Source organism: Carcharhinus amblyrhynchos, chromosome 12, assembly GCF_965287045.1.
Source record: "Carcharhinus amblyrhynchos chromosome 12, sCarAmb.v2.hapA, whole genome shotgun sequence".
Classification (NCBI taxonomy): domain Eukaryota; kingdom Metazoa; phylum Chordata; class Chondrichthyes; order Carcharhiniformes; family Carcharhinidae; genus Carcharhinus; species Carcharhinus amblyrhynchos.
In genome coordinates, this window is record NC_137335.1 from 28,648,635 (window position 1) to 28,660,935 (window position 12,301).

The 12,301-nt window shown below is 41.4% G+C and overlaps 1 protein-coding gene across 3 annotated transcripts in view; it reads right to left on the reverse strand.

Moving 5' to 3' along the window:
* The window catches only part of snx14 (sorting nexin 14), a 152,878-nt gene that overhangs the window by 11,811 nt on the left and 128,766 nt on the right, over positions 1–12,301 (reverse strand). For all 3 annotated transcript variants that reach the window (XM_080200285.1, XM_080200284.1, XM_080200283.1), the window contains 2 exons: positions 8,269–8,364; positions 5,130–5,221 (listed from right to left, as the gene is read on the reverse strand). In XM_080200285.1, coding sequence (XP_080056411.1) covers positions 5,130–5,221; positions 8,269–8,364 — 188 coding nt within the window. The remainder of the gene's footprint in view (positions 1–5,129; positions 5,222–8,268; positions 8,365–12,301) is intronic.

Consider the following 12,301-nt stretch of genomic DNA (forward strand, 5'->3'; position numbering starts at 1 on the left):
TTTGGATAGAGTCAATCGAGTCTTTTTCCCAGGATCGAAGGGTCAATTACTTGGGGGCATAGGTTGAAAGTGAGAGGGGGAAATTTTAAACAAGACGTAAACAGCAAGTTTTTCCACACAGAGGGTGGTGAATGCCTAGAACGTGCTGCCAGAGATGGTGGCGTATTCTATAACAATGTTCAAAAGGCATCTGGATAGATACATGAATAGGCAGGGAATAAAGATATATGTAGAGGCAAGAAAACATTAAATTAGAAAGGCATCTGTATTGGCACAGAATTGGTGGGCCAAAGGGCCTGTTCCTGTGCATACTGTTCTTTGTTTCAAGCTCCTCAACCTCCCTCTCGTCCTCAGAACCCGCCAAGTTCGTTGTTATTCCACCTTCCTCTCCTTTTTGCCTTCTTTCTTTATTACTTTTTAAGTGTTAAACACTAGGAAAATGCAAGATGCTGATCCTGAAGTGGTAAAATTTATCATCCAAGTGGATCCATTCCTAAATATACTATTGGACTAACAAGGCAACCAACTACATGAGGAGCAATTCTCTCAAGTCAGACAGAGAATATGCAAGAAAGTTGAAGGTTGAGATAAATAGCTACACAGCAAAACTGACCTTGAATGATTTAAAAAGGGAGATAACATTAACCAAATGTGTTATAATGTTGCAGATAAGTGAGCAAAGATTTAATAAAGTGCACAGACTTTGAAAAGGAGGCCCAATTTTATCAAATACCAGCCAATACTCAAGCTACATTCTTGATCCAAGCAATACCATAACACATTTCTAAATGCAAATTATTTTGTATAATTTGAGGTGGGATTACCCACCTCATGTAAAAACCCCAGGTAAATGTAACAAGAGGGTCAATCTGCAGAAATAACATTAGGACTATACAGGTAATATCAATACAGTTCATAATCATTGGTGAAGGTTAACAACCCTACAGCATCCTATAGCTGTATTTGTAAATAATTAAATAACTGTTCAAAAAGATTTCCATGTATACATTATTATGTTCTGATTATCACCACTGATGAACATCATTGCTCATGCCAGTATTTATATCCATGGACATTAAATTTTTTTTAAATTATGAAAATTCTACACTATGCTTCTAAGCTATTGGAATACAATGAAGATCTAAGAAAACAGCACTGCAGTTTGGGCTGCAATTTTGACAAAGTAACATGTAGATGACCAAAGTGCATGGGGTTACAATGAGACAGAGTTTTTATGATTCACTACAGGATAACAAGGAATGCTACAAAACTCTCAAAAGTAAACTAACTTATTTAAAAAAGGACTAAAACATTACTAAAAGTGAGCTGATTACAGAAACAATGAAAACAAGGAGTCAAGAGCAAATATTGTCTTCAGATGAAGGGGGATATCCCCTCATTCTCAATCCCTCCATCAAAGGGAACAATTTCCCCTTATTTGTCTGTCTAGACCCCTGTCCCCATGATTTTGAATGCTCTACCAAATCTCCACGCTACCTTGTTAGGGTGCTGGACCTGAACCCTAAGGTATATTATGAAGCCATGGTAGATCCTTACAATTTTTCTATTCTGGCACAAATAGGAGGATGGGGTACCTCTCTAAATCAGTTTTAAAGAGGGAACAGACATTATTCAGTCCCCTTTTTAAAATCAGAGATATTCTGCCCATTAATTTTTTTTTGTTAAAGGAAAAACTTCTGCAAGAAACAAAGTGGTTACAACATAGAAGGCTGTCATTTGGCCCATCAACTCAGTGTTGGCCTTTTGAAGAAGCCATTTCCCTGTAGCCCTGCAAAATTTCCTTTTCATATAATGATCCAATTCCCTTTTTGTAAGTCTCAATTGGATCAACTACATTCTCAGCCTTGGCATTTCAGATCCTAACCACTTGCTGTGTGAAAAAAGTTTGTCCTTCTGCTGCCATTGCCTCTTTTGTCAATTACCTTAAACCTGTGCCCTCTCGTTTTCAATCCTCACAGATGTGAATATAGGAGGCATGCCATACTGGATGCCATACTTCAACTGAGGATGAACCAATGTTTTACACAAGTTTAACTTAACTTATTTGCTTTTGTATCCATGCACCTATCAATAAAGCCTAGGATACTGTATGCTTTGTCAACCTTAAATGATGTATACACATACACATCCAGATCCCTCTGCTCCTGCACACCTTTAAATCTATACCTTTTATTTTATATTGTCTTTCTGCATTATTTCTACTAAAAAGAATCATCTCCCACTTCTCTGTATTAAATTTCATCCATATTAAGTTTCATCTATCACTTGTCCATCAATTCCACCAACTCGTCCATGCTCTTTTGAAATTCTACACCATAGTTCACAGTACTTCCAAATTTTCTAGCATGCGCAAATCTGAAATCATGTCATGTATACCAAGGCCTAGGTCAAAAGAGCAGCAGCCCCAACAGCAATGCTTGGGAACAGCACTACAAACCTTCAAGTCCAAAAAACAAGCGTTCATCACTATTCTTTGTTTCCCATCGCTCAGTCAATTTTGTATCCATGTTGTTGTTGTCCCTTTGTTCCACAAACTCTAATTTTGTTCACAAGTCTGTGTAGCACTTTTAAATGTCTTTTGGAAATTTGTATACACCATATCAACAGCATCATCCTCATCAATCCTCGCTCTTAACTCATCAAAATGCCTCATTAAGCAAGTTAAATTCAATGTTTCCTTCAAATCCATGCTGGATTTCCTTAATTAATTCACATTTGTCCAAGTGACCATTAATTTTGCCCCAAATCATTTGTTTCTAAAAACTTCCCCACCACCAATTTAAGCTGGCCTATTGTTGCTGGGCTCATAATTACACCCTTTTTGATTAAGGGTGCAACATTTGCAATTCTCCAGGCCTCCTGGCCTAAGGAGGACTTGGAAAATTACAGCCAGTGCCTCCACAATTTCCACACTCACTCCCTTCCGCATCCAAGGATGCATCTCATCTGCTTCTAGTATCCTATCAACCTTAAGTACGGAGAGCCAAACCAATTTTTGAGCCTCATCAATTTTAAACCCTTCAAAAAGGTCCAGAGTAGTCAAGGCAAACAATGTTCCCTTAGAGGCAGGGACGCAAGAAATTATCAACAGTGCTAGGGGTCCGGGTTCAATTCCGACTTTGGGTGATTGTGCAAACTCCACAAAGACATTCTCCCCATGTCTGCGTTGAGTTCCCTCCAGGTGCGCTGGTTTCCTCCCACAGTCCAAAGATGTGCAGGTTAGGTTGACTGGCCATTCTAAATTGCTTCTTAGTGTCAGGGGGATTAGCAGGATAAATACGAGGGGATTGATGTTGGTGCAGGCTTGATGGGCCAAATGGCCTCTTTCTGCACTGTAGGGATACTCTGATTCTATTCTATGAATACCAGAAATAGTGGGTAATCAAGGGGCTAATAAGAGTGGGAAACTTAAAATAATTTTTTCACGTTGGGGAAATACAAGGCACTAAAACAAATACCCATGGTCTGATGGTCTATGTCTAACAGTTCTAAAAGGTGTAGCTGCACAGGTAGCGGACGTACAGGTATGATTTTCCAAAATGTCCTAGATTCTGCAACAGACCAATCGGTTTGGGAGCTAGAGGCACTCCCATCACTGAATCCCCCAGTACCAACATCCTGGGGGTTACCATTGATCAGAAACTGAACTGGACTAGCCATATAAATATTGTGGCTACAAGAGCACGTCAGAGATAAGGAATTCTGCAGAGAGCAATTCACCTCCAGATTCCCCAAAGCATGTCCTCTATCTACAAGGCTCAAGTCAGGAGTGATGCAATATTCTCCACTTGCTTGGATAAGTGCAGCTCTGACAACACTCAAGTAGCTCGACACCACTCAGGACAAAGGAACCTATTTAAGTGGCACCCCATCCACCAACTTCAATATTTAATCTCTCCATCACCAATGCACAGAGGTGGCAGAAAGTATAACCAGCAAGATGCACTATAGCAACTCACCATGGCTCCTTCAATGGCACCTTCCAAACCAGTGACTTCCACCACCTCAAAGGACAAGGACAGAAGGTGCATCAGTTACCACCACCTGCAAAGTCACCTCTAAGTCACGCAGCATCCTGACTTGGAAATATATCCTCATTTCCTCATCGTCGCTGGATCAAAATCCTGAAACTCCCTCCCTAAAAGCACTGTGGGTGTACGTACAACACATGGTCTGCAGTGATTTAAGGCAGCAGCTCACCATCATCTTCTCAAGGGCAAGTAGGAATGGGCAGTAAATGCTGGCTCGCTAGTGATACCCACATACTATAAATGAATAAAAAGGACTAGTGGATATAAAGAGGAACCATTATATGCATATTCTTGGATTTCCAAAAGGAAATCATACCAGTGCATCTCAACACAGCCCAAATGTTACATAAAAGGCAAATGACACAAAGATGAAAGATCAACAGCCTAAGGATATAGAAAGAATTTGTCTTGTGAATGGTGTCTACTCTGGAATTGCAAAATTAAGTTTTGTGAATTAGTTATCATTAGAAAAATATTTGAAGAGACTTAAATCTGAAAACCACCTGATTTAGATCCGGCTCATAGTGATGCCATCATCTCAATGCATCCTTTGTAGAACAAGTGTGGCCAATCTAATTCAAGACTCCACTGAAGGTGCAAGAGGAATAGCTGCTTTGGAGAAAATAATGATGTGGAGATGCCAGCGTTGGACTGGGGTAAACACAGTAAGAAGTCTGACAACACCAGGTTTAAGTCCAACCAATTTATTTGATTAACTCACAAACTTCTGATTTATTTGATTAACTCACAAGTTTTCGAGGTTAAACTCTTCGTCAGGTGAACTATCAAATAAATCGGTTGGACTTAAACCTGGTGTTGTCAGACTTCTTACTTGGAGAAAATAATGCATTGATTGAAATAAGCACTATTAGAAATAGTATCAAGTAAAGGGAGCTACACTTTGCAGTTGACCATGCTGTACTTGATAAGGGGGCTAGTACAATGCGGGTAGATAAACTGAAGAAATTCCACACGTATAGCCATAATTCTCATCGTATGTTGCTTGGCAGCCAATCTGTATTAGTTATTCAATGTCTGCAGTAACTTGAGACACTGCGTTAAACATTGCATGCAAACCTGTTTGTTGAGCACTGGCTGCTGCAGTCCTTCAAATAATAGTCTAACTCCTTCGTACTTTGCTTCTTCCCCAATGCACTTCACAAAGAAATCTGCCAAGTAAAGGAACAGCTGATCACTGCTTTGGAATCAGGGTTTAAAAGATGAGCAATACTCAGGTACATTCAACATAACTGCTACCAAAATAATACATAGCTCACATTGGTTATGATCAAATCTCATGTCCAATCCAAATACAAGCAAATGTAAGTAGTTGATATGCTCTGCTGAAATAAGATTCTTTAAATAATCTCCTTTTCGAACCTAGAGCTATTTGGGTGGACTCTAGTACTTCCTGATATGTGTTGGGTTCCTGCCAAGCATTTCGTGTTCTTGATGTCAACTATGCCAGAGGCAGGGCGAGATAGCTTCTTGATTTACAAGGGGGTGAAAGGTGTAGGCAGGAACGTGGAGTTGAAGTTACAAGTGGGTCAGCCATGATTTTATGAAATGGTGGTGCTGGCTTGAGGGACCGGGTGGTCTACTTCTGTGCCTAATTTATATGTTTGCATGTAGTGGAAGGCACAAAACAACAGTCAGGCACTTGCTGGTAAAGAAGGTTCAATATCTGCAACTGTAGGGCAACCCTGGCAGTCAGAGATTGCCCCAGTCTTGAAGTCCATTAAATCCCATCTTGAGGCAGAGTGGTTAAAGAGCTGAATTGTTCATTATTTTACAGAAGTGTTTTGAAGTGAAGCACATTCTACTCCTGATAATCCAAATCATTTATGTGCTAAAACTAAGTGATCCAAAACTTAAAATTATGCAACATGAGCTAGGTTACCACTGGTTCTTTCTGCATTCTGACACTCTGTCAACTGTCGAAGAGCAGCACAGTGGCACAGTATTTAGCACTGCTGCCTCACAGCGCCAAGGACCTACGTTCAATTCTAGCCTCGGGTCACTGTTTGTGTAGTTTGCACATTCTGCAGGTGCTTCAGTTTCCTCCTACAGTCCAAAGACGTGCAGGTTGGGTAGATTGGCCATACTAAATTGCCTTAGTTTTACAACATGTGAAGGTTAGGGGGATTAGCAGGGTATATGTGTGGAGTTACAGGTAGAGAGTTGCTGTAGACTTGATGGGTTGAATGGCCTTCTTCAGCACTGTAGGGATTCTATAAACTAGACCTCATTGGACTGTCTGCCTAGAATTTGTGTTCCTAAAGGCACAGTCCCCTCAAATGTTTCAAGAAGATCACTTCTCATTCTGTTCAACTCCGATGGGTATAGGCCTAACCTGCTCAATCTTTCCTCATAAACCAACCCCATCATCCTAGAAATCAGTTGAGTGAACTTTCTTTCAACAGCTTCTAATGCAATTTAAGTATAGAGACCAGAATTGTACACAGTACTCCAGGTATGGTCTCATTAAAGCCCTGTACAGCCAGCTGTAGCGAGGCTTGATTACTTTTATGCTCAATTATCCTTGCAATGAACATAAATATTCCATTTGCCTTCCTAATCAATTGTTGTATCTGTATAGAGTTACAGTTTACCAACTTGAAAATGACTCATTTATCCCTACTCATATTTTCTGTTAATTAGCCAATCTTCTATCCATGCTAACACATTAGCCCCTATACCATTTGCTCTTATTTTGTAACCTCCGATGTGGGACCGTACTGAATGTCTTTTAAAAATCCAAGTACACAACAGCTACATGGTCCCTTTTATCCATGTTGCTTATTACTTCCTCTAAGAGCTCTAATAAATTAGTGAAACACAATTTCCCTTTCACAAAACCATGGTGACTCTGTATGATTGTATTATAGCTTTCTAAATGTCGCAGGTATGCTTACTTACACCACAATGAAGCTACAGTGAAAATCTCCTAGTTGCACACACTGGCACGTATTCGGGTAATTTGCCCTATGACAGAAGTTAGGTTAACTGGCCTATACTTTCCTGCTTCCGGTCTCCCTCTTTCTTGAATGCAGGCATCACATTCGTGATTTTCCAAACAACTGGGAACTTACCAGAATCTAGGGAATTTTGGATGATCACAACCATTGCCTTTAATTATCTCCGTAACCACTTCTTTCAAGACCCTAGGATGTAGATCATTGAATCTAGAAAGCCTGTCAGTCTTTAGTTCCTTTTCTTTAGTTCCCAGTTCCTTTTCCCTTGTGACTGCAAGTGCTTTAATTTCCTCCCTCCTTTTTACCTCTTAATTTTCATGTCTCCCACTGGAACAAAAAGTTTAACTGGGTCAAATGCCAGAATGCCGATGAATTGAAGATTAAAACTCTGGTGTGTGAAATTGCTTATAAACTCTGAGCTTTTATGTTATACATATTAAATTAAGTTGCATTTTTTCAGGTCTGTTTCCTTTAGTTTTAAAATTCACAGTGCAAAATGTGATCTTTGGAGACATTAAATTGTTTTTTTTAAAGAAAAAGAAATTAAGCCCAGAATATGATACACCTGTGTGAATAACGCTGATACACAGAAATGGCCTTGCGCCCTGATCACACCCCATCTACCACCTTCAACACTCAATCCCCCCCACTAGCGGTACACAGCAGCAATACTGTACATCATATACAAGATACACTGCTGCACAGGATACTCATCAAGGTTTCTTCAACAGCACCTTCCAAACCCAGGACAAGGGCAGAGATGCCTGGGTGCACCCCCTGCAAAGTATTTCTCCTAGCCACACATTATCTTGACTTGGAAAAAGATTCTTCATGGTTGTTGGGTCAAAATCCTAGAACGCCCTACGCTGAGTATATCGATCCACATGGACTTCAGGAAGGCAAGCTACCATCACCTTCTGCAGGGGAATTATGGTTTGTAACAAATTCTAGCTTTTCCAGCACACAGCACATGAACAAATATATACTTTCCCAGGTCTCACTCAGAACATTGCACGAGGTAGCAATTTAAAATAATACAATATTTTTGTCTTCTTTTCTTTAGTGGTAGCTTTGATTATCTGAATACAGAACACCTGCCACACATCACACTATGAGAATTGTTTTTAAATAGTTAATATTTAATTTTCTCATCTTCTCTCCAACTCTGTAACCCTCTAGTAGGTCCTCGGTCCCACAGCAAACAAACTGTCATTTTGCTTTGATTTCCTGGAACTTCTTACCAGGAATGTAGTTCATCATTTCATCAAAAGTCTGTTTTGCTCTCCTTTGTTTGCTTTCAGTGGAGCGAAGTTCAGTATTCTCACAGAAGACTGAATCTGTAACAAAAACAATTACATTCATTGTAGTCATTATTTCCTGAAGCAAGCTAATGCTAGCAAAAGGCAATTGTTATTAATACAATGGGCGAAATCTTACCAACAAATGGCAGAGTCCTGATGCTGCCAAGAAAACCGGCATGCTTCTCTCCAGAACCAGTCGGTTTTCCCTCCAGATCTTATGACTCTGCAAAAAGTCAAGGAGCTGTGATTTCTATGCCATTGAGGTGGGTGGGGCCTCAGCATGCCAGCAAAACCCAGCTGCACAGAAATCAGGGCACCATTTCTAAAGGATGCCCTGATCAGAACTGCAAAAATCTCTCCCCACCCCACCTCTCAGGCCTTAGAGGCTCCTGTCTGCACGTCCAATTGTGCCAGCATTCACTCTGAGCCCCACCCCCACGATCATCAGCCCTTTCTCCACCCCTCCCCCCCCCACCCAAAATGGCCATCACCAGCATCCTTTGCTCGTCAGATTGCTTCCGGCCCACACCCATAGCTGCATGAATTTAGCCCCTAGCACTCCGTCCCACCAACCCCCCACCCCACATCCCTCACCCAACCCACCCACCCGTACACACACACACAAACGAGGCTGCCCTTTGTGCAGGTTGGCATGGTGACTGGGTACTGTCCGGTGGCGTCTTTTGTTCCTCAGGGGCTATACTTACCTTTGCGCCCCTGGGGAGACCCCACAACAGGTTCACATCTAGGGTTGCACAGTGGCATAATGGTTAGCACTGCTACCTCACAGCTCCAGGGACCTGAGTTCAATTCTGGCCTTAGGTGACTGTCTGTGTGGAGTTTGCACATTCTTCGTGTCTGCGTGGGTTTCCTCGGTTTCCTCCCACAGTCCAAAGATGTGCAGGTTAAATGGATTGGCCATGCTAAATTGCCCCTTAGTATCATGCAGATCAGTAGAGTAAATATGAGAGCTAAAGGGATAGCGCCTGGGAGGGATTGTTGTCAGTGCAGTCTTGATGGGCCAAATGACCACTTCTGCACTGCTGGGATGCTATGATTCTACGAATGAGAACCAAATGAGACCTGGAAAAAAATATATTTTTGAAGTAATGGCAAGGGGTCAAGATACAGGCAGACGCTAATAATATTAAGATGCACGCAAAGTGATGACATTGCTGGCAAGAGGTGGGGGAGATCCAAAGTTACATTATCACCTGCGAGAACTCCAACTTCTGGATCTTGAGCCCCCAACAGGAATTTCACAGATGGCGAATGTGGGCTCAAGATTTCACCCAATGTTTCAAAACCCATATAAACCAGTAACTAGCAATTAGACAGTATAAGGAAATGTAGTGTGTTGTTAACATTGCATCCATTGTCAGTCCATTCTGAAGTTGGATGGATAGCACACTCCTTGCCAATTTCATGAACAAATTCCCACGTGTGCTTGGCACACTTAATCTGGGAGGGAAATCCCTCCTTCACTCACTATCCAACATCAATCAATCTGTACAGCCTCCTCCAGCCCAAGACATTCGTACTCCGACAATTCAGGCCTCTTGTCCATCGTCAATTTCCTTCACTTATTACTGACCTTCAGCAAAGACTCGAATTCCATCCCTAAACCAGACATCATTTCTTAATCAAAGTGATGGATTTTAAGCTTTTGGCTATTTGCCCTAATACCTTTGGTGTCTCAGTGTCAAATTTTATTTGATAATACTCCTGTGAAGGGGCATGAAGTGCTTTATTACATTACAAGGTGCCAAATAATACAACTTCTTCTTGCTGACACTTTAGCCCTGAAATCCAATATGGTGTTTCTATGATTACTTGATTCCTGACTAGTGCTGTTTTTAGGCCTGCTAGGTGCCAGAATCTACAGGCACACACCTGTTTCATGTATACAATGTACTGAACAATATGATTGTATACTGAACAAATTTCTAGTATTGGATTCATTGCACTAAATAAGGTGCCACTCCCTGGTTACTTTTCCCAAAGATCTGGCAGTAGAAAGACATAGCCGACAATTTAATTTTGCAAAGGTTCAGACAGTCTCTTAACATCATGTCAGGAAGGAAGAAAGCAAAGACACCGTTCACAATCAGTACAACACAAAACACAAATCCACAACAACAAACAATGTCATTTTGAAGTGCTGTGATGGCATGGATTACAGAAAATAAAAACACTGGTGCCACAGGTTCTATCATGCATTCTGGGACACTCAAGCCAAGTGGAAGGCAAGAATCAGGAAAGATTCCAAGACCGCAGACTTTAAAAAGGACCATGGCAGGAGACAGGAGTCAGGCAGCCATGTCATTGCATGAAAGTTACACTCCCTGTAATGAACTGCAGAACAGGAAATCGGACATAATATATCTTCTTTGTAACTCTTGGCAACAGTAACAGCATTGTCACCATTTGCCCAAGGATCTGAAATGACACAGAAACATCCGCAAGATTGCATTTGCTGGACATCTCCAAACTCCATGGCCTGGGCTTCAGCACCTCCCTCTGCAACTGGATCCTGACCTTCCGAACTCTCAGACCACAATCAGTAAGGACAGGCAACAACACCTCCTTCACGATCATCCTCAACACTGGTGCCCAGCAGACTGTGTTCTTAGCCCCCTTATATATTCCTTATACACCTATGATTATGTGGCCAAATTCCTCTCCAACTTGATTTTCAGGTTTGCTGACAATACCACCATATTTGATTTGATTTATTATTGTCACATGTATTAACAGAGTGAAAAGTATTGTTTCTTGCGCACTATACAGAAAAATCGCATCGTTCAGAGAAGGAAACGAGACAGTCATATAGCTAGGGTGCGGAGAACAATCAACTTATTGCAATTAAGTCCATTCAAAAGTCTGACAGCAGCAGGGAAGAAGCTGTTCTTGAGTCGGTTGGTACATGACCTCAGACTTTTGTACTTTCTCCCGAAGGAAGAAAATGGAAGAGAGAATGTCTGGGATGTGTGGTGTCCTTAATTATGGCTGCTTTGCCAGGGTAACGCAAAGTTTAGACAGAGTCAGTGGTTGGGAGGCTGGTTTGTGTGATGGATTGGGCTACGTTCACGACCTTTTGTAGTTCCTTGCAGTCTTGGACCACACTGTAGCGCATCAGATCTTACACCGCAGTGGATCAGATCTCAAACAGTGATGAGACAGAGTACAGGAATGAGATAGAGAATCTGGTGAACTGGTGCGTCAACAATAATCTCTCCCTCAATGTCAACAAAATGAAGGAGATTGTCATCTATTTCAGGAAGCATTAAGGAGAAAATGCCCCTGTCTACATCAATGGGGACAAAGTAGAAAGGGTCAACAGATTCAAGTTTTTAGGTGTCCAGATCAGCAAAATCTGTCCAGGTCCTCCACATGCCGACACCATAGTTAAGAAAGCCCACCAACGCCTCAACTTTCTCAGAAGACTAAGGAAATCTGGCATGTCAACTACGTCTCTCACCAGCTTTTACAGATGCACCATAGAAAGCATTCTTTCTGGTTGTACCACAGCTTGGTATGGCTCCTGCTCTGCGTTCCAAGACTTCAAGGAACTACAAAAGATCGTGAATGTAGCCCAATCCATCATGTATACCAGCCTCCCATCCATTGACTCTGTCTACACTTCCCATTGCCTCAGCAAAGCAGCCAGCATAATTAAAGATCCCACACATCCCGGACATTCTCTCTTCACCTTCTTCCATCGGGAAAAGACTACAAAAGTCTGAGATCACGTACCAACCAACTAAGAACAGTTTCTTCCCTGCTGCTGTCAGACTTTCAAATGACTTACCTTGCATTAAGTTTATCTTTCTCTATACCTAGCTACGACTGTAACACTACATTCTGCACTCTTTCATTTCCTTCTCAATGAATGATATGTCTTATCTGTATAGCGCGCAAGAAACAATAATTTTCACTGTATGCTAATACATGTGACAATAATAAATCAAAT